This window comes from Ogataea parapolymorpha, chromosome III, assembly GCF_000187245.1.
Source record: "Ogataea parapolymorpha DL-1 chromosome III, whole genome shotgun sequence".
In the NCBI taxonomy this organism is placed as follows: Eukaryota; Fungi; Ascomycota; class Pichiomycetes; order Pichiales; family Pichiaceae; genus Ogataea; species Ogataea parapolymorpha.
In genome coordinates, this window is record NC_027864.1 from 896,363 (window position 1) to 919,838 (window position 23,476).

A 23,476-nucleotide genomic window follows, 5' to 3' on the forward strand; every position below is an offset into this window, starting at 1 on the left:
TCCTGTTCCCCGGCAAAAATGTTTGTGCCCGGTACCGAATTTTCACAGTTGTCAATTTTGTTGTTCAAATTAAAAAGTAGATTTTGTTCTTTTATTTGCCTAATTGACCACTATCAACAACAAACAGCCCGCCATGTACAGTTTCGGTTTGAATGTTGCTCGTACTGCAGGAATTAGCAGGTGAGTATTGAAAAGAAGCCGTTTGAGTGGTCGTATGAGTCTTTTTTACACAGGTTTCGAGCATCATTTGTCAGGATACCTGGACTCCAATGAAGACTCCCTATGACCATGGTGACGCATAATTGGATTCACTAACGCGATGTAGAAATTATGCAACACTGAGAGAAATTGAAACAAGATTGAAATCCATTAAAAACATCGAAAAGATTACCAACACAATGAAGGTTGTGGCTTCTACGAGAATGGGAAGAGCGCAACGAGCAATGGCATCTTCAAGAGCATTCCGTGAGGGTGACTCTGATTTTTTTGCAACAGCCGAAACTGCTACTCCTGAGACAGCAGAGAAGACTCTTATTATTGCAGTCTCTTCAGACAAAGGCTTATGTGGATCCATCCATTCTCAAATTGCAAAGGCCACCAGAGCCAAGTTGCAAGAGACTCCGAATGCCGATGTCGTCACAATTGGTGATAAAATCAAAGCTCAAATGCTCAGAACACATTCAAACAATGTTGTTTTATCTTTCAACGGTGTTGGAAAAGAGGCACCTACTTTCTGGGAAGCTTCTTTGATTGCTGATGAGATTCGTAAGCTGGGTGACTATGATAAAATCGAGGTCATGTACAACAAATTTGTCTCTGGTGTTGCTTTTGAGCCTTCTGTGTTCCCATCCTTCTCCCCTATCTCAATTGAAGAGTCTCCAAAACTGTCAGAGTTCGAATTAGAGGAAGATCAGGCAATTCCAACCTCTCTTTCTCAAATATCATTGACCAACTCCATTCTCAATGCAATGGCCGAAGGATATGCATCTGAGATCTCGGCCAGAAGAAATGCGATGGACAATGCCTCTAAAAACGCTGGAGAAATGATCAACAAGTATTCTATCCTGTACAACAGAACTAGACAGGCTGTGATTACTAACGAATTGGTCGACATTATCACTGGTGCTTCATCGCTCGACTAGAGTTTTGAACGAGCTTAGTAACGTCCAAAACCATGAACGAGTTATGAAGACAGTATATGTCTATCTTTAGTACCTACAATGATTATCAAACTAGGCAATTGATGATTTATTTTTCTTCGATAGACGAATAAATATCAATTATAAGACTTTTTAGAATTCAGGACTATACTTGGTATTTGGTAGGCTACTAGGTAATACCGTATTGAATTGAGTGTTGTAGCTTATATATTGAATAGATTTTATATCGCGGCAAAGCAAGCTCTTCTTTCAAAAAATTTCCCGCTTCTCACTGATACAGTTGAACTATTCAAAGTAAAATTTGGTGGACAATAAGCACCATAAACAACAGTACGAAATTGCTCTCCACTAGTCGACTCATCTGACTTCAGTGGAATTGTAGCACAGTATCTGTTGGTTACTGGTTAACTGGGACATCGCTAACTCTTACAAAATATCACATCAGCAATCATTAGTAAGTTGACATGCTCCTTCGGCGTTATCTTAGCTGGCCAATTAATATGGTAATGGCTCGGCACTCCTTCGCAGCCTTATCCATGAATGAAAATCGGAGTATGTCACGTGTAAGATTAGCTAAATTTTATGTAATCTGTTCGATGTAGACTGATGGGCGCTTAGACAACAGTTGAAAATCGAAAATACTGCCTTTATTATGATTCCTTGATCTCTTACAAATTCCAACCTCAATAGCAGGCAATCAATTCGTTGCTATCACTTGCAATGGATACCGAATCCAGCGTTTCGCTCCATACTCCGACTAAGGAGCAAATTCAATTCCCTCATGGTAGCACGCGAAAACAATCAACGAAAAGGATCAAGACAAACGATGAGGGTTTCCAAACACAAAAATCCAAGCGAGCTTTCTCCTTTTCCAAGTTCATCGGCTCTACCTTACAGGACAAAAATGAAGATAAGAAGAAATTCGAGTACTCAACTAACGAGCAGACGTGTAATCAGGCGCCAACAATTCAATCACGTTCTAGATGGATACGACCGCTTTTAAGTATTCACTCACTTTTCAAAACTAGGAATAAGGTGATTTCATTACCTGAAAAGGAAAATAGTGTCTTGACGAGTGAATTCGATCTTCAAAAAGATGCAATGTTTTCATGCTACAATGCTTTCAAGAATACCGAAATTCAAAATACTTTGAACTCCTTGAAAGAATCTATAGACTCCAATTTGCTGCAAAAATCGACGGTTAGGTTCATTCATTATAGACATCAAGATGGCGTTGGCAAAGCTTTGAAGCCCGGCATTAATAACAATAACAAGGAAACCCGTGATATGATGAATAAAGCGCAAGGCAACAAGACCATCCCAAGTAAAATAGTGAATCAAATGAGTGAGAACCGTCAAATCGCAAATATGTTAGGTTTGAAACAGATAAGAGCTGATAAAGGTGATAATGAGCTGATGTCTGGTTGTCTAAATACCCAATCAATGTCGACGTCATTCTGTGAACAAAACAACTACATGACAGAGACTGATACATCAGCCAATTGCGCTCCTGGGATCTACCTCAACTCGGAATTAACGAAATTGTTCAACAGTTTGAGATTGGAAGTCGATCACGAAAAAAGCAGATTCTATGTTGCTTCAGATGCGAACTCTCATTCGTTCCCCGATTTCGAGCTCTCGTCCCAAATTAGTGTCAACGAAGTTTCAGGGGAAAGTCTTTTGAAAGAAGATTCCATTGATGGCCCACTCAGCTCCTTCATTGAAGAATCAACCAAGGAGTTTTCTCATTGCTGTGAACATGAACTATCTCAACGTGATTCGAGTCTGTCTAATTCTTACGGTAAGTACACTAGTCTACGTAGGGCATATTAACCATTAGAGGATAGCAATGAAGCAAATGTGGTCAAAGTGCAGATGATTTGCCAAGATGAAAACCTTACTCTTATTTCGAATCCTTTAAGTGAGGTGGACTCGGACGACACGAACATAGTTGAGAAATCAACTAGCCTAGGTTCTCCCACTTTAAAGTTGGATGAAGCTCATGAACCCCAACACGTGGAAGAACACTTCTTACCTGATGTTCTGGAATTAAATGGGCTCGACAACGTGGAAATTATAGACCCCAAGAACGGGTCTAGGCTGCTACCCCATTTAGGGGTGGACCATGGAAAGCCTAATGATTCCACTACTTTGAAATTTCATTCAAAAGCAAAGGTTCTCATCTATAATCATGATAGCGATTGCAAATCTATAAGAAAAGTGTTCTCGCCCGAGAAGTGCAAAGACAGCAGCCCCTTGAAAAGGATTAATAGGTCAATCAGTAGAAGGTTTTCAGGATTCGGTATTAATTCGCCAACGTCAGAATCCAAGGTTAACGTGAGTACACAAAGCACGCGTGATCGTTCTATATTAAAGAACAAAATCAATGTTAATGAAGAACAAGAGTCCGTTAGGGCCAACAATTGTGACGAAGTCCAAGTGGAGGACTTTTTGTGCTTCTTTGAGACACATGAACGTAGACGCATGGATACCGAACCTTTTCTGGAACATTTCCGCGAAAAGCAGATTGAAAACTACTATGAAAATATTTAACCTGTTTTATCGATGTTATTCGGTATCTGCTCCATATAATGAGATCTGGCAGAACACATTTGCTGCATATTAAACACAAGGTTGGGAGTCATGACACGAATTATAACTGTGAATAAAGTTGATGGGATAAAAAGCAATAGCAGAAGTACAATACTCTGTTATTGTCGTTGCTAGAACTTGCGTTATAGCGTGCTCAGAAAGTGTTGTGCCAATGACCATTGGTAAGCGTAAGCTGATGGTGATGGCTGAGGCGATGTAAGCTTTAGTGATCTGGCCAAATTTTATGCATTTCTTCAATACGTTGCCTTTATTCTTCATTCGATGTTATACGTGATGTTGCTGGAAAATCAACGGAAATAGACAGCATTAACTGGCTTTATACATGGTGACTTCACAGAATGCTGGCTTTCTTGCAAATTGAATGCTCTCTGCCCTTGCGTAGCTTCTTCGCCAGGGATTTGACTATTCTATTTGCATTTGAAAATTATTTGTGAGGTAACTTGAAGAGTAATTTTTGACAGGTTGTTACTGTTCTCCATCGCTTTTTGAGACTCTGTTATATCTACTTCTTAAATGTACTCACCATCCACGAGGTTATTGAGGAAGGTGCCCAGAATCAAAAAAATTTGACATTACGAAATAGGCATGCGAAGGAAGTCAGAGTTCAAAGTATGTTGAGGTTCTTGCGCATCCTAAATTTTATAGTGGTTAAGTGATCACACTGTTCTTGGTTGTCTTGAAAATACGAGCGAGCCTTTTAGAAAATAAGTCTTATCATAGGCTATGAGATTCGCTGCTACGGATCAATATTATGTAGCATTGACGTGAAAAATGGTTTTCAAACACCTTGATATAAGGGTCGAGCTGAGGACTTTCTAAATTGATGAATTCCGTATAAGAGATAGGCACAAGAGGTAGATCTTTCAGTCAATCGTCTTGAAAGCATTTAAATTCTTTTTGAATTGGCTTCCAAATTGCTAATGCGTCAAGAAATATTGATCTGCAGCCTAGATATGAAGGCTGCAATCTTCATAATGGTCTACCAGTTTTTCAAAGCTATTGCCAATCTTCTCTACCGCACCTATAGAGCGTAGAATACAGTCAATATCCAGCATCATTCCATCTTTTTGGTTTCGAAAATTCCAGCCTTTTTGCGGAAGTCACAGGCTGGAGCATAATTCTCAGCCTTTTCTGTCGCATTGGCGTTCAATATGCGCACCTGCTGTATACGCCAGCTCTTATTCCGATGAATTTATATCTTGGTCACATCCAAAAAGCTGCATTTATCAGATTACAAATAAGGCTTCTCTATGAGTTTTATTGTTAAATAAAGAACCTCTGCGTATCATATCGACCTCTGGTATTAAGCTCATCAATCACCATCATTGATAACAAATGGAATTCTATCAAACACATGCATGTCTTGTGACTAAATTGAATAGATTAGGACCTAATATATTGATTCCCCACTCGTCTTCAAAGCGTACTTGCATTCCCATATTTTCATTCAATGAGATGCTGTAAAGACTCATATGGTCCTGTAGCTTCAATGTAATAGATGGGACAAACTAAGCATATTTTTCACTGTATCCCATCTATTTGACAGTCAGTCGCGACCATTTGTTTGAGAGTGCTGTGAATTCAGGGTATGACTTTTTAGCGTATCAATTAAAATACTTTTCCACTATGAGAACCAAATAAATCAAGGTAGAGTTCATTCGGGAAATCATACTAATGATATTATGGACAGCCTCAGCATCAACATTACTTCTAATTGAACCATACACCTGTCAATTGATGCGTTCCATCTGTACCCCTTGCAGCATGCAACACATAAAAGAGAAACCTCTTACCAAAGATTTTTTTGATGGACCCTGCTGATATGGTAGCATTGCGAGTGTTGTATTTGTTTGCATCAATCGGGTCGTTATTTTTCAGCAAGATTTGGGGTACGTATCTCCCGGCGACTCGTAGGAGCTGACACAAACAATATGGGACTAAGCATATAGTTACTGATAAGTACTAACAAAATGAGTTATTTTTCATCACGTGAAAATTTCTTGCTCTTACTTAATCATTTCCTTTTAATTTCAAAGGTTTTTTTTGAGTTTTTTTTTCTCAATTAGTTCGATACTGTTAAGTTATTGACACCAAAAGCTTCTCAATATCTACCAAACCAGGCAAAAAGTGCTTCACATTTGGTTATTTTAATTTAAAATATGTTGGATATAATTCAGTTCATTGAGGAGAAAGGCGGTAATCCACAGGCCATTCGTGAATCACAAAGGAAAAGAGGTGCGTCTGTTGAGATTGTGGATGAGATCATCAAAGAGTACAATGACTGGACTAAGCTAAGATTTACATTGGATGAGCTAAATAAAACACAGAATAAACTACAAAAAGAAATCGGTCAGAAGTTTAAGGCTAAGCTAGATGCATCTGAACTCCTGCAGAAGAAAGATGATTTGGTTAAGGAAAAGGCCGAAATTACAGCTAAAGAGCAGGAGGCAGATAAGAAGTTACGTTGGAAAGTTTTCCAGGTCGGAAATATTGTCCACGATTCTGTCATTGATTCGTTGGATGAAGCAGACAATAAGCTAGTCAGGACTTGGGCTCCCTCCGGCGTGAATTTTGAAACACTAAGTAATGTCGCGACAGCGACCGGAAAGCAAGCTAAGCTTTCCCACCATGAAGTGTTGCTTAGACTAGATGGGTACGACCCTGAAAGAGGTGTCAAGATTGTGGGTCACAGAGGATACTTTTTGAGAAATTATGGAGTTTTTCTGAACCAGGCCTTGATCAATTATGGTTTGAGTTTCTTGACCTCTAAAAACTATACTCCCATGCAGGCGCCTGTAATGATGAACAAAGATGTTATGGCCAAGACTGCACAACTTTCTGAGTTTGATGAAGAGCTTTACAAAGTTCTTGACGGAGATGATGAGAAGTATTTGATTGCAACTTCTGAACAGCCTATCTCAGCTTATCATTCCAACGAATGGTTTGAAAGTCCTGCTGAACAGCTTCCTATTAGATACGCAGGCTATTCCTCTTGTTTCAGAAGGGAAGCAGGTTCTCACGGAAAAGATGCCTGGGGTATTTTCAGAGTTCATGCTTTCGAAAAGGTTGAACAGTTTTGCATCAGTGAGCCTGAAAAGTCATGGGATGAGTTTGACAGAATGATTCAGAATTCTGAAGAGTTTTACCAGTCTTTGGGTCTGCCTTACAGAGTTGTTAGTATCGTTTCAGGCGAGCTCAATAATGCTGCTGCAAAGAAGTATGACCTCGAAGCCTGGTTCCCATTCCAACAAGAGTTTAAGGAACTAGTTTCGTGCTCCAACTGCACTGACTACCAGTCAAGGAATTTAGAAATCAGATGTGGTATCAAGGCCATGAATCAGAAGGAGAAAAAATATGTTCATTGCTTGAATTGTACCTTATGTGCCACTGAAAGAGCTCTTTGCTGTGTCTTGGAAAACTACCAGACTGATGATGGGCTGGTCGTTCCAAAAGTTCTCAGGAAGTATATTCCTGGAGAACCTGAATTCATTCCATTTGTCAACGAACTCCCAAAAAATTCAACCTCCGCTAAAAGAGGCAAAGGTTCCAATTGATTTAACTTTTGAACTAGGTATATTTTTGATTACTAGGTGTATCCGGTATCCTCGATGAGTTGTGTGCTGTCACTTTATGTCTGTCTGGTCTGTAGCTAATCAATAGATGAAGTCATGGGACAGGAATCCAGATGTCATAAAATCCAACAGCCGATTGCGTTTCAGCCGTCAGTTGTTTATGTGTTTACTAGAGCTTTGTATACTGGTTACGGGGTTGCTTGTAAACTTAAAAAATCAACCTATCATGTTTTGAGCTCTTTAAACTGCTAGGTCACATTTAATGATTGTTTTAAGTTATTGGTCGGGCTATCTCTTTCTCTTAACTGAGTCTTTTTCTTCACCAGCAACTTTGAGTTTCCCTTAGGCCTGTTACCATTTCAAAGATCCGAATTTCAAGCTCCAGCATTCCCATTTCCGCGACGGGCTTTTTCATTTCATCCAGTAAAGAGAACGGTGTGCAAGGTTTTCAAGGAAAATTAATACATATATTAATATAAGATACAAGGAAGATTTGGAGATTAACCATAACCTAGATCATGTCGCAATCAAAATCTAAATACCAGTTTTTGATGAGAGATAACTCACTTGTTTCTGAAGTCAAGCTGCCTAGATCTAGTACTTTGCATCAGGTAGAAGATTCAACGAAGACCCACTTGGTTTTCTCACAGCGCAATCTGAAAGCCCTACCTTATAAATTCGTCACAGAAAATGCAACACTCAACCTTGATGATCCGTCAGAAATTCCTATTGTCGTGGATCCTTCAGCCAACACCTGCCAGAGTCTTTCAAGTAAATGGCAGGTGAGTAATATACACAGGACCAGTTGGTTTTTTCATGACCTTGGAAATGCACAGCCAGATTACCAACCAGATGTAATCACTAGCTTCTTATTAGAAGGTAGCCAATCTGAAGTATTTTTAGAGAATGGAGAGGATTTGATACCAAACGACGACCTAGGATATGTAACTCAACTGGTTGAAATATTTGTGCAGAGATCTCAAATGCTTTCGAAGTGCTCCAAAATGGGCTAGAACTCATAACACATCACTCAAATCCGATGGCATTTCATCGATCTTGATGCTGAAAAACTCTTCAATTTCAGTCAAATCGCCCAATTCGTTCCTCGTGACAAAGTTTATCGCTACGCCCTTTCTTCCAAAGCGACCAGAGCGCCCGATACGATGGACATAGTTTTCTTTATCATAAGGCAGGTCGTAATTGATGACTAACGAGACCTGTTGCACATCAATTCCTCGCGCCCAAATGTCTGTCGATATGAGAACTCTAGAGTTACCAAGTCGAAACTCATCCATCACGCGATCCCTCTCGTCTTGTTGCATATCGCCATGCATTGAGGAAACAGTAAAGTTTGCTTTTCGAAGTGATTCGCTCAACCAGTCAACCTTTTTCTTGGTATTGCAAAATATGACAGCTTGAGTAATCGTTAATGAGTCATATAAATCACACAACGTATCAAATTTCCAATCTTCTTTCTCGACCTGAATATAATATTGATTTATTCCTTCTAAAGTTAGTTCGTCTCTCTTGACTAATATTTTGACTGGATCCGACATGAATTTATTGGTGAGCGAGAGAACAGCTTTTGGTAGCGTTGCTGATACGACCACCACTTGCGTTGATGGAGGTAAATACTGATAGATTTCACTGATTTGATCTTGAAATCCCTTGCCAAGCAGCTCGTCGGCTTCATCCAAAACAAGCATTTTTACATTTCTTATGCTAAGTGTGCGGCGCTTGATCATGTCTAAAACACGCCCTGGGGTGCCACTTACTATATGCTGTCCTTTTGAGAGTGCCCTTATATCCTCCCCAACACTCTTCCCGCCTACGCACGCGTGGCATCGAATTTTCATATAATCACCCAAAGCGCTGATGACACTTCTAATCTGAGCTGCAAGTTCCCGCGTAGTTGATAAAACCAATGCTTGGGTCTCGAATTTACTTGTATCCACGACTTGAAGCATCCCGATTGTGAAAGTGGCAGTCTTCCCTGTTCCTGATTGTGCTTGAGCTATAACGTCTCTTCCTTGAATAACTTGGGCGATTGCTCGAGACTGGATTGCAGACGGCGCCTCAAAGCCATATGCATAGATTCCTTTTAAAAGGGACTCCTTTAAACTCATCTCCTCAAAGCTTCCTATTACCGGAATGTTCCCCGAAGTTTGCACTTTCAAGGATTTATCCAACTCTTTATCAAAATCCATATTGTTCTCAGTAGGTTTGATTAGGTATTATGGTCAGCGTAATCCCTGAAGTACGTGACCGATAATGTTGTAACTACAATTTTCTGATTTGATATTTAAGCTCAAAAAAGTTTTTCTCGTGGTTTTTAGTAGCACTGAGGAATGCGTTACGAAACGAATCAGCGCCCTCTTATCATTCTCATCGCAGGAGGGCATGCAGCCGGGAAAGTATGTGATTCTTGGCCGTGTTTGGTTTTTTAATCTAACCTATCCAGTGTCTTGCAAGCAGGCTTTTGAGGGAAGAGATAGAAAATAGATGTCAGCAGATCAAAATCGCAGAAGTTGACATGAAAGAGTTCCAAGAGGAGACCTTTGAGATAGGCCCGTCTCGTTTTAATTTTGAATTGGTCAAGTCAAAGGTCGAAAACCATATCAGTGATGGTTTTGACGTTATTCTCATTTATGGGCTTTATGCACTTTATGACAAGGAGCTTTTGAATATGGGATCGGTCAAAATTTTTATTGACTGTGATGCTGATATTAGGTTGGGCAGATGGATCAAAAGAGATCTCTTATCTTCTAAATTGTCTGAATCTATCTCAAAGGCTGATAAGAGTATGTTACTTAGGAATTTATTAATGCGCTACTTGAGCGAGTCTCGAATAGAAATGAGTGAATTCATTTCTCGCACAAAGGAGCTCGCTGATGTCGTTCTTCCAAGGGGGGCGGAACCCACCGGTATCTCATTGATTGTCGATGGAATACAACATCTAATAAAGAATGAGAGCGAAAAGAGCATTGATCATACTATTAGATTCCACACTTCAGATCCGGTAAAAAAGGTTATATCATCCAGGAAAAAAGACATTACACTCGAGGTCCTTAGCAATGATAATTTTGAAAGCAGAAACAAGAGATTCTACGATTTGAACTAAAGAAACAATATGCTATGAAGTAACTAGCTTTATCAAGATATTCAAAGAGAAAATAATCAAACGTGTGTTTGTTTTCATTGAGAAATACGTACATTTGAAACTAGTGTGAGTTGGGAAATATGATATGAAGCTTTTACTCATAATACTGCTAGTAAGATATGAGCTGGCTACAGCAAGTGAGAACAGTGAAGATTGAAAAGCGAGGCAAGGATACTCAAAACGTCTAAAAGAAGTCAGCTCCGAGATTTCTCTGTTAATTGAATATACGCCTCTTACTTTCGATTGCCTAACTTGGGATAAGTGGATCAGAACCTCCTCGGATATGGATCGGCAACTCCTTTTTTGGCGAGATTTCAATGCATTCAGAAGCAAGGGAGATTTATTTTGCAGAACAGTATACTAATATGTTCTGTTCGGATATAATCAGCCATTGAATGGCGCTTCTATCTTCCGCTCTTTTTATAATACTTCACTGTCTTCTGACCTTTGGCTCTAAACAGAAATGCTATCAAGATTTCTTCCTGCTTTGATATCTCTTTGTGCTTCCCATGGTGGTCTGGCTTCCAACCTGGAAGTTCCAAAAAGTAATAATAATACTTTTGTCACTGCTTTGTACTATACAGAATGGTCATTCTATAACAAGCACTATCCAGTTGATATACCCTTGTCTCATATCACTAACATCTATTACGCATTTGCGAAAATTGACCTCAAATCAGAAGGTACATATTGGGGCGATGAAAAAGTAGCTTTGGAAGAGATCATCCCATTAGTTCATGAAGACACTAACAGTTCATTTGGTGTACGAGATGAGATTCTGTGTTCTGAAGATCACGCTAAAACCTCATCTGAAGCTGAACCGATGGTCAATTCCACCGGATTAATTGGCCAGCTTCTGCAAATGAAGGAGCTCAAAAAGGGACTCAAAGTTTCCCTTGCTATTGGAGGTGAGAATACCAATCACGTTTTTGAAGGAGCCACATCCAGTGAAAGGAAAACTGAGAGATTTTGTCAAAATCTTGTTAATACCATGAGAAAACATGGATTTGACGGTATAGATATTGACTGGGAATTCCCCGATTTAAGATCTGCCTCAAATCTGAATAAATTGATCAAAACTCTGAAAGAGAAGCTGTCTATGGCGGAGAAGGAGAATGGCATGCTTCCAAACACATATCTCTTATCGCTAGCTCTTCCTTTGGACGTCTCCTCCTTAAAGACCTATGAGTTTGAGACCTTGCGAAATTACGTGACTTACTTCAACTTGATGGGTTACGATATTACCGGTCCTTGGTCCGACCGAGCTGATTACCATTCCAACCTTTACTCTCCAGAAACATATTCCGCCTCCAGCGTTAATTACACAGTTCAATATCTTTTGGATAAGATCGACAAAAAACAGCTGATTTTAGGTATGCCAAGTTATGGAAGAAGCTTCGAGGGGATGGGTGTTGGATTACCGTTCAAAGGATGTGCGAATATCGCGGGTATTCAACAAGAACAAAACCAATGTATTGTAAACTATCATAACTTGCCACCCCAGGATTACACTGAAGTTCACAATTTTACTGCCGGATCCTCTTATGCCTACAACACTAAGGGACTCGGCATTGTCTTCTACGATAGTCCACAAGCTGTACGCCAGAAAGCAAATTACGTTAGAGAACTAGGTCTTGCGGGCGGGTTTTGGTGGGATTCTTATGGCGATGATTATCGAGCGAAGAACAGATCGTTGCTTTATAACTTCGTTGACGGATTAGGTGGATTGTACATGTTAAAGATGAGTGATCCAACCGACGACTTTTACCCAGATGAGACGGAAGGTACTGCCGCATCTTCATATGCAACACACTGCTGCTCTCCCGATATTCGAATTTCTCCAGTAAAGGTTCTGTCATGGGTTTTCTTCATTCTGGTATTCATCTCGTAAAGTATGCACTATTGGCCTATATTAGTTTTATTTCCTGTGGAGACAGAGGTAGGTTAAGCTTGAATATCAAAACTTATGCAACCTGTTTTTTCATATTACTTCCAAGCCATGTTAAGTTGTCATCGCTGAACTGCATCTGTTTTTCGGGGGAACCAAAGAGAATTCTCTTTAAGGACCCCTTAGATTTCTCAGCAAATCGATATGTATCATGGTTATGAGACGCTTGATTAGCCTCTTTGTACACTTTGTTATTGGGATGTACGAATGGCAGAATTTCAGATTTACAATCATCTTTTTCGCTCATCTCTTCAAAGGTTGGATCTTTTCGTTTGCTTTCAAAAAGGGCAGTATAGTTAGTTGAATATCGGTTCTCTTTGCAAAAGGCCTCAGCCCGTCGCTCGTGGTTTTGATCTAGAGTCTCAAAATTAGTTCCAAGCGAAATTGTAAAACATGAATTTTTAATTTTTGAGACGGAATTTTTGTCTCCAGCAATGTCAAAGAGGGAATCTGAATTTTTCTCCGTTACATGTTCTCCTGAACGCAAAGCAGAACTTGAATCGTCTATTTCGGAACCAGAAGAGCCTTGGCTGCACACAAGGGCGTCTGATTCGTCATCTGAATCGGAAGTTACCCCCAAAAATCCTTGAAGTTTGTTCAAATCTAGTATTTTCCCTTCTTTTGTGGTATTGTCCATCAAATGAAGCTGTTTTGATGACCTGACCTGGCGCAACGGAGCGGTAATTTTATTACATGAATCAGTTCCAGGACCGACCACATTGATAGTTCTGCTTCTTGGTCGATGCATAGTTTCACTGTAGCGCAACACCGACTTTGAAACGTCTGTTATAAATGTTGCTGAATGATGTTCCTTTGTGGCTTTGCTATTCAAATCTGTCAGTTTAAACTCCGTATCTAGGAGGTGATAAAATTCTTGATCTTTTGTGATAGGGACAAACGATTTCAGGTTGAAATCATAATCTTTAAAAAAATAACATTCTGGCCGTCCATTTTTGAGATATATTGGTGTACAAACTGGAATCTCACTAAAGTTTCGACGCCCCAATATCACTTGCAGAAACATTGAGACAAGAGCTCCATGCGTAATGATCACTATGACTGAATTTTCTTTAAGCTCTTCTGAAGCGTGAGTTTCATAATACTGCACAAGATTACCCAGATAATTAGCACATCGTAATTCAAATTCTGATGGCTTTTCTCCATAATCTCCACATTTTCCAAATTTGTTGTGAAGCCAGTCGGGATCTTTGAGTAGTTTTAGTTCGCTCTTTTCACCATCTGCCACCGATAGACCAGTGCACGTGTTTTCCAGGTAGAAGTTTGCATTGCTTATCATGGATGCTCCCCCATCATTCGGCGGAAGATAGTCCAGTCTGAAATTTTCATTTAGCCATTCTGATAGGCCTTGATCTATCCTAAGCTTTAACTTTCTTTGAATTGCTGGACTTGTCTGTGAGTGGATACCAGAATCTGTATGAGCAAAGTGCCTTGCCAAAAGCCTGGCGGTTTGGACACAGCGATTATATGGAGAACAGTGCATGAATATTCTAGATGCAGATGGAATATGAGCTGAAATCTTTTTGTAAGCCGATTCAACCTCATTGAGAGCTAGGGAGGGGTCTAAGGGGGGATCGTATGTTGCAAGCCAATGGTCGGGTTTGTGGACAATGGAATCAGATTTCGGTGAAGACCAATCAGAATCATGTTTGTCAGCTCTAGAGGCATGACGAAGCAAGATTATGTGCATCGTAAATTATGTCGACTACTCAAACACCTAGTCCATCAAATTTTAAGTTTGAACTATTGAAGAGCTGCTCTCTCGATTTTAAGCCCCTTCTTCGACAAGTTTTCCTTTCGATCAATCAATCTATATGCATCAATAGAATTTGCATGTGTTTTTTTTTTTGTCCAATTCAGTGGCAAAGCATTCTTTATTGTGTGGCGCAAGATTCTTCATCAGAGGGTATGCGCAATTTTGCATAGGCAGCTCTTCTACCAAGTGGCTAACGCAAAAGGTTTTGCTTGGATATTTCGTCCTTTCTATGCGAATTTCCATGATTTACCCTCAAATGAAGCATAACATCTGAACTCATTACTCAATCCGTTTTTGTGTTCTGGGTAGAAAGTGGTCACGTGTACATCTGGGTAGTAGGACGTAACCACATCAGCCATTCGTTCACCTGTACAAGTGATAAGTTTATATCTCGGTTCATTCTCCTTCGATTTTTGGTCTTTGTCCGGGTGTAATAATGTTTTCGCTGCAAGTGCAGATTTCCTTTGACAGTCAATTTCTAAGAATGGTGGATCAATTAAAAGACGGTGACATCTACCTTTTAGGTGTTCAGGAACATTCAGAGGTTGATTGTAATCAAAGAATCCGAAGTATTTAGATCCTGAAAGGATTTCGAAACGTCGATCAAACTCCAGCAAATAGATGTTTTTTGTTGGGAGCTCACTGGGTTCGCGAGCCCTGATAGCTGCATATACAGAAGGAGCGCTAGCAATGCATATTATCGTTTCGTTGTCAGCTCCATCAAGCAGCTCGTCAGCAAGCGTATTAGCTGTGGCATCGCTGTACCAAAATTGTGATAGCTGCCAGTCTTCCTTGAAATCATCAATCGACAAATGTGATCTTTTGGTGAAATCTGCGTCTGCTTCTTCACTAAGAGCTTTGAAGCGTTCTAGACGCTCAGTTTCTTCGCTTTCAAATTCCGCTAATGCTGCCAAAGCATGGGCAGAAAGAGTACTGCCTGTTAGTGTTTTAAATTGATCACTAGTTCACAATATACTTACAGTTCTTCTTCTGAGTCCACCATGGCTAAAGATTTACAGGTAACTACAAAAATTTGAGAAAATAGAGGCAAGTAGTATCAACTTTCAATTTGAAAAATTTCTATACACTGTTTATCACACTGGCAGCCAGCCCTACGTGAAAAATGCATGAAAAAAATATTTCATCAAAAATATCTCCCCTCCCGGGATCGAACCGGGGACCCTGAGATTACTTATACCATTACAGTCTCATGCTCTTCCAACTGAGCTAAAGAGAGATTTCTATAATCCCGGATGGAGGTTACAATATAGAATGCAGTTAAACACTATCGCTCGAGATGGAGATGGAGAGGTAGATATGACAAGTTCTCTAAACGATCAAAATTTTAAACTCTATATGAACATTAGAATCCTGATGAAGTGAGGGCTTCGCCTCACCAAAAGCTCAATGCAGTTAGCAAAATTATAAATAAAGTATCTAGTAATCGGCAATGCATCCTGTTTCTTGAGAGTATAGCGTTTCAAATATAGTAAGTTGTAGTATTTCTCTAGACCAATACAAGCCAGTTACGCCAGCAATAGAGAAGCTTGAAAAGTCAAAAACTTAGCTGATTTTGACTTCAGGATATATAAATTAAGGCAGAAAAAGTACATAGCATAACTCGAAATCAGCCAACAATGAAAGGTCCAACTCTACGTCCCCTCTTTCTATCTTGAAGAACTCTAATTAAGTCCCCTCCATGAAGGCTTGGTCCATTGTATCACTCACGCACCGTCACATAATTATTGAATATTCGAAATTCAAGATCTCCTGGTCTTTGTAGTTCACCCGGAAAAGATCTAGGCCTGGCATGTTTCATCCAGAACTCAGTTTATTAGTAATGGTCGCGCAGGGATTGCCAAACTCAACACGCGTTGCCCAGAGCGCACTCAAAACTCTATTTGAAGCAGATTATCTTATGGTTATGTTTAAACAACTTCCAAGTAGAGGCTATCAATAAATGATGATATGACGAATCAACCCTGTTGAGATAAGATAGTCATAGATTATGTCATGGCTGTGCGGCTTATCCTGATATGAAGGTGTGTTGGTTTTGTTGAGATATGATAGTCATAGAGTATATCATGGCTGTGCGACTTATTGTGATATGATGGTTTATCGGTCTTAACACATGCATAGTGTGAGCCCATTCTCAGTTATGCATATGAGGCTAACCAAATAATATATAAGGGTGTGTCATATCCCACTTATAAGTGAGGGACTAAGGTATACCAAAGATATTAACTATCTGATACATAGTCACATTATTATAAGGAAGAATAATGACTGTAGACATTACACTTATCAGAACAAAGTTTCAACAAACCCGTCATAGAACTGTCATTTTGAAGGACATCCCTTTGCCTTTGGCGCCATTGACTATGCTGTTATACTTATGTGCTTTATCTTGTGTTGACATCTTTGCGGCCCAGGATCTTACATGTGATATTAATGTTTAAGTAACTGTTGCTGAGCTATGTGCTCTCACATGAAATGCCATATAAACTTTTAATTCGGTCTAAGCTAATTAGGGGGTTGCAGAGGTCAATATCCCCTAAGATAAAATCAAAATTCTATAAGCATACTCTGAAACTCAACTATCAAGTCATGTATGAGGGAGCACACGCAAAGTTCATCTCCCATATGAATCAGCTTCAATATCAACCTTTTATCGTCAAAAAGTAGATCAAGGTCTAGCAATATGCTCAAACCCGACCATCATTTTTTGATTTAAATTCAGCCATCGAACCCTAATCAACCAGATTTGCAGCTTAATAGACCATTATACTCATAAATAGTTCAGACGTGGAATCCTAGTCCTGTTAAGGAGTTAAATCCATGTTCAACTTATGAATGCAGAAAAAGTCAAACAAAATAGCTACTAGCAGATCATATTCGTCTACAAAAAGACTCCTTATCGGAAGGCTTGATTTGTTTCATAGGCAGGGTTAGAAGATTACCTACACGATAAAGATCATTAGAACGTCACCTTTTTTGCTTAACCATTGCTCAAAACATTGCTGGAATCATGCTTGTATGTTTCAACTTCGTTTTCAATAAGACTTGCATAATCAAAGGGAATTATGTATTTTACCAGCACATATCGGTTTACGCAAGATATCTCCACCAACCAAATGAGCGCCCAAAAAAATGGAAACGCTGTGGATTGGTAAGTACCAGCTAGCTAAAGTACTATCCCCAAATTCGAATCGGGCTTGATCTATTCTTAGATAACAGAATTACATCGTTTTTAGTTTTGATCTCCACAACTTAAGAACATATGATATTTATTACACGACTACTATTTATTTGACCAGAAATCTATGCGATGAAGGCCATGTGATCACAATTACTTTTCTGCCAACTAAATACAGTAATAGTCTAGATAACAATATTTTCTTATAAGCTGTAAGTTGCTAAGAGTAGTAAAGGCGTTAGACTGAAACAAGGAACTTGTGCATTTTATATAAATTTCAATGTCACGTGAAGACAAGTTCTACCTGATGAAATTATTTTCTAATATCATTATTGACGTCTATCTAAGAATAAAAGCTTATAGAGTTAGAGTTCTGTTGTAGACCTTCACAGTAGTGAAGGTCTCAACGTCAATTGCTACAAATCTCTAAACTCAATTCGCAAAAGATGAATGAATTGGCAACTTATTAGGTATTTTATAATTTGATTCCCATTCATTACGGCTCAAGAAGTAGTCAATTATGGTGCTCATTGTCGTGATAATGAAGTTTAGCACTTATTCTGAGTCAGAGGATATGGCTAAAAAGTGAAATGAAGATATATCTTCTGTAAAGTATCTCGGACTAAGTTCTACATTGAAGGTACCATACACAAATATACATCTGTCTAGCCTTACAGTGTCCTTTTTGTTGATACCTTTACCATAGGACTCGAGAGCAGCCTTAATAAAGAAAAGGAAAGACATTCTCAATGTCTAGAATAATATTAGAATCTGCTTTAGTGAATACCGCATGGTTCTAATGCTTTTCTGTGGTCATCTCCGGTTTGGTTTTTGCTATAAGAGATGAAAATATTGGATATGAGAGGGAATTATCTTATCTTTCGTATTCGCACGACTATCCTATTTACATCAACATTTCTGAACATAAAATAAGAAGTGCACTGCTAACTCATCAGGTTATTTAGTCGAACATAAACATTCCAGTGGTTGATGTCAGATCTTTTATGGAATAACTCACATAGTAAAAATGTACGTCCTGTCCACAAGGAATTGCGTGCAAGCATCATGCCGATTATCAGAGGTTAGATAATAATATTTACTATCTGCTGCAAATTTCCCTAATTAAAGGATACTGGAATTGCGGGTTCCTTATTGAAGTTGTCATATAAATAAAATAGGCTGAGTTTACATAACGTACTCTAACAGCTATTGTACGTTTGGTATTGGGCACTCACCCGCTTAACTCGTGTTGAAGTTCTTCCATAAAGGATCTGACATCAACCTCTGGAATGTTGGTGTTCCACTAAATCACCTGATGAGTTAGCGGTGCACCTCTAATTTCATGTTCCGGAATAGTGATGTAAAAGTTCCGCATTGGATCTAGATGAAAGTACCTCCCTAATGTGTTGTCAAGACAGAGCGTGGATCATATTATATATCTTGGGCCGCATACCTTTCAACTCAAAATAGAATGCATAACTGCACACCACAACAGACCAACTTTGTTATTTAGAAGTGGTGAATATGTTTGCAACGCTAGTTGTACTGCTGCCTGTTTGAGTTTCAAATTGGGTAGCTAAATTGTGTATTTTTTATCTCAATAACCCCCAAGATTCTGTTGAGATTTGATAGTCATAGATTATATCATGGCTGTGCGGCTTATTCTGATATGAAGGTTTATCGGTCTTAGCACATGCATAATGTGAGCACATTCTCAGATTATGCAAGTCTGAATCACATATGAGACTAACCAAATAATATATAAGGGTGTGTCATATCCCACTTATAAGTGAGGTATTTAGGTATACCAAAGATACTAACTATCTGACACATAGCCACACGACTGAAGGAAGAGTAACGACTGTAGACATTACACCTATCAAAACAAATTTTCAACAGATATGACACGAGCTATATAATTGTGGCTCTAAGGTCATGCAACCAAATGGCGAAGTATTTGGGTAATCGAAGTCTATCAGGTTTGTTTCCAGAAAATTTCCTTTGAACATTACTTAAATTTTCAAGCCTGCGAAGGAAGTACATCGGGGAAGATTGGTGCTCTTCAAAAGCTTAATGATCATGATAGAAATAGGTTTGACTCTAAGGCCGAAACAGAACCCCAAGATGGTTATGTGATTATAGAAGATAGCTATAACACGCACCGCTGTAGTGAGATACGATGAGGCTGATCTTATAGTGATTTGGCGAGCTTTAAATATAGGGATGCATGAGCCGCATACCTTTGAACTTGGGATCAAATGTAGCACTATACTATCACTACAAGCATGTTAAACATCTATAGGCCCTCTTTTGCTAACGAACCGTCACAATAATCAACTGCCTACTAAGGCAAAGGTCAACAACTAAAAAGCTCAATAGAGCAAGCTGAAGTGCTTGTCAGTACAAGCCACAATTTGAGCCTTACCGAAAGTACTCAAATTAAAGTGTACAGTCTGAATATTTTGCCTGCGAGTTAATGGCTGAAACTGACAGACAAAGGGCAACATTCTGTTGACAACTATATAGATGACTGAGATATAAATCTACGGTCTTGGACGAAAACACAAGCTAGCACTTTCCGGTTTTATCATAAAATAAGCAAATTGCTACTTATCTATTATTGTGTGGAAAAGAATTCGAAGTTAGCCAAAATGGACGTTTGAGGCCCAATACTTGTAACCATCTAAGACTTTAAGTCAAAAATCTTAATTTCTATAGTTAGTTCCTGGACACTATCAGTGTAGCGGTAGGTCAAAAAGAGTCTAACCAATTGTTGTTGAGATAACTAATTATGCAATTCCTTCGTATTAGGTTTAGGAGTTTTGAAGGGTCTCGGCTCAAAATGTGAGACGTGGAATGAAAAGTAACCCTGAGACAAAATAAAATTGCTCTGAGAAACAATCTCACTCCTTCCATCTTATATATATACTGCACTTATTCGCTTTCGTAGTTATCAGGTATTCGGAGCCGATGAGCCGATGAGCTATCTCAAAGTCGGTCAATGATGAAGAGCCCAGCCGTTGATTCCGAATATTTGATGAACCAGCGAGCTCTTGTCATTGTAGCCATTCCACAACTCGAATAGGTGTCATTGACGCCTAAGCAGAATGCGGCTTGGAGTAAAAGAGGTTGGAAATTCTAAGTTCTACTTTATCTCAAAAGGCCGCCACTTAAAAATTTCATCCAAATAGTTCATCTACCTAACCCAAGTAGAGCTACTCATTCCCGATCATGTTGTAGTCTCTCCATATAATGAATTAATGACTTGGCCGACATTGCAAGGTATATATACCTATATCAAAACTTTCTTTAAAGCACGACATTCACCAAACTTTTAATTTCAGTCCTTCCACACCACTCTATTGTGATGTGGCTGGTACACGTGTTGTGATCATTTTTTTATGATCTAAGATATACTCTGGGAAATATTGTAAAGATCTGCCTATCTTCTCAACAACTCCAAATAAAATATCACACCGTTCACACTGGCATGACTATCCCCTGTTGAAACTTTGTTCTGATAAGTGTAATGTCTACAGTCATTATTCTTTCTTCAATAATGTGACTATGTATCAGATAGTTAATATCTTTGGTATACCTTAGTCCCTCACTTATAAGTGGGATATGACACACCCTTATATATTATTTGGTTAGCCTCTTATGCATATCTCAACAAGACCAACAAACCTTCATATCAGGATAAGTCACACAGCCATGACATAATCTATGACTATCTTATCTCAACATCCCCAACATGGTCAAGCTACTAAGATTTTTTTACTGCTTACACACAATACTCTTATCAAAACCTGGAAACAACATGCCTATGTAGAGTCTCATCGGTTAGCATCCACATGTGTTATTAACTTAATTTTTTATGTTCAGTTTCTTTACTTTTTACCCAAATTTACCAAAGACCCATGACGAATTTTACCGATGTGTATTAGGTTTGGTGCATCGATTCATACATACGTATACATTAGTAACACAATTCCAGGGAACTAATCGCGATAATGCTGTCATGAATTAATCCCAAGTTGGGAGGTTTGCGGCTTCAGAGAGTTAATTATGTTCCGTGATGGGAACGCACTATGAAATTACTTTTCTTTAAACTTGTTAGCAGAAGGTTCATAGCACCAGCCCTAAGATAAGACCAGAATTATATTGGCTAACCCACTACTGAAATAATAGATCAACTAGATACAAGCACTTCAATTCCTTGTATATGTCGCTTATTGAAATATAATAGACAGTAAACAATTGTATGAGTGCCTGTTTGGTATTGTGTATTACTAGATACGAGTGGAAATTATTTAAGTTAGATAAAGAAGATTTTGAACCTTGGAATACGCGTTACCATCGTCGACAGTGGCAAGTAATACAAGCCAAGCCTCATCCCTCGGATTGATGAGCCCCACACTTTCTTTATAGATCTGAACGTTCTTGTGCCCAGAAATGCAAAGTATTCCCATTTATCTTATATTTGACTGGATTTTCTCATGGTAATTGAATCATGCAATTGTCTTACCCAAAGCGCCGCACTTGTCTGAGTTGGTCCATAAGATTACGAAGATCAATCAATGGCTGGAGTCTCTCGATTAAGTTCATCGACTATTAGGGTATGCTCACGAATCTCTAATCGTATGCCAAAGAAGAACACTTGATTTGGATATACCCTGTTGAGATAATATGGTCATAGATTATATCATGGCTGTGTGACTTATCCTGATATGAAGGTTTGTTGGTCTTTTTGAGATATGCATATGAGGCTAACCAAATAATATATAAGGGTGTGTCATATCCCACTTATAAGTGAGGGACTAAGGTATACCAAAGATATTAACTATCTGATACATAGTCACATGATTGAAGGAAAAATAATGACTGTAGACATTACACTTATCAGAACCAAGTTTCAACATACCCTTCAACCATGAATACTTCTGAGCTTCGTAAAAAGGCGCAAGGTTAGGAAACCTGTCTCATTTCGAGAAAAGGCATTGTATTTGACGTATCTAGCTCTTGAAGCCAAATTAGTATATAGGTAAGATTACCTTTTATTGGCAGTGCTCAACACAATTCCAGCTAAGAAGTAAATCCAATCATGCAACGTCCAACTTGTGGAACCACAAAGTTTTATTAAAATTTGGTGCCTAACATCCTGAACGTCAACATATGCGATAAGTTTACGTTGAATTTGGAAGCTAGTTCAAGGGATAAGCGTGCGATTAGCCATTGAATTAACAACCAATTTCATTAATTTCATGAACCTTGGCTTTATTGATCATACGACTACCAATCGAGGCAAAACGAAGTACGGAGGAATTATCTTTTCTACCGCAAACTTTCAAAGTTGTTTTTGAAATCAAAACAAGTTTATTTTCACGAGACCGTTCCAGCATATACTCTCATCTCAAGCTTGAATGAAACTAGTTCATTTTCACTTTTGTTTAAACTTTTTTATTGTGAGAATATTCCAAACGGCAGCCAAAATTTCATTGAAGTACTTTAGTCTGAGTGATTCATTGATTCAATGTGGGATGTTGATATGATTTTGGCCTTATGTTACGGGTATTGATGCAAATACTTCTGTAACATAATAGAGAAGTATCTGCTTATATCAGGTGCTCTCACGACAGAATACAAATGATTAGTTGTCTCGAGCAGCAAACCTTTCACTTTGGCCATAATGCATGACTAAAATCATCATAGTATTAGGGCATGTACTATCCCTCAGTAATCAGCCTTGAAGCAGTACTATAAGGGTTCTAAATCATACAAATTGCCCTGCAGAAATGTCTGCATCCCATCCTGATACTTGTTATAACGATGAGAATCAGTAGCCACTGATTATAGTTTATCATCTGATTTACTGACAAAAAATTATTACTGGGGGCATATATGCCTTACATTGCCAACTCGCCACTACTAATAAAAGCCATCAATTTTAGGTGTTCTGGGTTGAAACTTTGTTTTGATAAGTGAAATGTCTACAGTCATTATTTTTCCTTCAATCATGTGACTATGTATCAGATAGTTAATATCTTTGGTAT

The 23,476-nt window shown here is 38.8% G+C and overlaps 9 protein-coding genes and 1 non-coding gene across 10 annotated transcripts; 6 read left to right on the plus strand and 4 right to left on the minus strand.

The window, feature by feature from the left end:
• Positions 1 to 133: 133 nt before the first annotated feature.
• HPODL_00669 (ATP synthase subunit gamma, mitochondrial) lies at positions 134 to 1,142 on the plus strand (the record flags this gene model as incomplete). The annotated part of the gene is made up of 2 exons (XM_014080631.1): positions 134 to 180; positions 326 to 1,142. 2 exons carry the CDS (start codon positions 134 to 136, stop codon positions 1,140 to 1,142), a joined length of 864 nt encoding a protein of 287 aa, XP_013936106.1.
• A 738-nt stretch (positions 1,143 to 1,880) lies between these two features.
• HPODL_05165 (uncharacterized protein) lies at positions 1,881 to 3,713 on the plus strand (the record flags this gene model as incomplete). Its single annotated transcript, XM_014080632.1, has 2 exons — positions 1,881 to 2,961; positions 3,001 to 3,713. 2 exons carry the CDS (start codon positions 1,881 to 1,883, stop codon positions 3,711 to 3,713), a joined length of 1,794 nt encoding a protein of 597 aa, XP_013936107.1.
• A 2,219-nt stretch (positions 3,714 to 5,932) lies between these two features.
• On the plus strand, positions 5,933 to 7,327 carry HPODL_00672 (Serine--tRNA ligase, cytoplasmic; the record flags this gene model as incomplete). The annotated part of the gene is made up of 1 exon (XM_014080633.1): positions 5,933 to 7,327. One exon carries the CDS (start codon positions 5,933 to 5,935, stop codon positions 7,325 to 7,327), a length of 1,395 nt encoding a protein of 464 aa, XP_013936108.1.
• Positions 7,328 to 7,863: 536 nt separating this feature from the next.
• On the plus strand, positions 7,864 to 8,358 carry HPODL_00673 (uncharacterized protein; the record flags this gene model as incomplete). The annotated part of the gene is made up of 1 exon (XM_014080634.1): positions 7,864 to 8,358. The coding sequence occupies one exon, from the start codon at positions 7,864 to 7,866 to the stop codon at positions 8,356 to 8,358; it is 495 nt and encodes a 164-aa protein (XP_013936109.1).
• Positions 8,359 to 8,361: 3 nt separating this feature from the next.
• Positions 8,362 to 9,552, minus strand: HPODL_00674 (ATP-dependent RNA helicase fal-1; the record flags this gene model as incomplete). Its single annotated transcript, XM_014080635.1, has 1 exon — positions 8,362 to 9,552. One exon carries the CDS (start codon positions 9,550 to 9,552, stop codon positions 8,362 to 8,364), a length of 1,191 nt encoding a protein of 396 aa, XP_013936110.1.
• A 141-nt stretch (positions 9,553 to 9,693) lies between these two features.
• HPODL_00675 (uncharacterized protein) lies at positions 9,694 to 10,466 on the plus strand (the record flags this gene model as incomplete). The annotated part of the gene is made up of 2 exons (XM_014080636.1): positions 9,694 to 9,759; positions 9,807 to 10,466. 2 exons carry the CDS (start codon positions 9,694 to 9,696, stop codon positions 10,464 to 10,466), a joined length of 726 nt encoding a protein of 241 aa, XP_013936111.1.
• Positions 10,467 to 10,968: 502 nt separating this feature from the next.
• On the plus strand, positions 10,969 to 12,396 carry HPODL_00676 (chitinase; the record flags this gene model as incomplete). Its single annotated transcript, XM_014080637.1, has 1 exon — positions 10,969 to 12,396. One exon carries the CDS (start codon positions 10,969 to 10,971, stop codon positions 12,394 to 12,396), a length of 1,428 nt encoding a protein of 475 aa, XP_013936112.1.
• A 73-nt stretch (positions 12,397 to 12,469) lies between these two features.
• HPODL_00677 (uncharacterized protein) lies at positions 12,470 to 14,161 on the minus strand (the record flags this gene model as incomplete). Its single annotated transcript, XM_014080638.1, has 1 exon — positions 12,470 to 14,161. The coding sequence occupies one exon, from the start codon at positions 14,159 to 14,161 to the stop codon at positions 12,470 to 12,472; it is 1,692 nt and encodes a 563-aa protein (XP_013936113.1).
• A 293-nt stretch (positions 14,162 to 14,454) lies between these two features.
• On the minus strand, positions 14,455 to 15,230 carry HPODL_00678 (N(6)-adenine-specific DNA methyltransferase-like 1; the record flags this gene model as incomplete). Its single annotated transcript, XM_014080639.1, has 2 exons — positions 14,455 to 15,160; positions 15,208 to 15,230. The coding sequence occupies 2 exons, from the start codon at positions 15,228 to 15,230 to the stop codon at positions 14,455 to 14,457; spliced, it is 729 nt and encodes a 242-aa protein (XP_013936114.1).
• Positions 15,231 to 15,380: 150 nt separating this feature from the next.
• On the minus strand, positions 15,381 to 15,464 carry HPODL_05407. Its single transcript is given in 2 exon segments — positions 15,381 to 15,416; positions 15,428 to 15,464. It is a non-coding gene; the product is annotated as a tRNA-Tyr (tRNA).
• Positions 15,465 to 23,476: the final 8,012 nt, after the last annotated feature.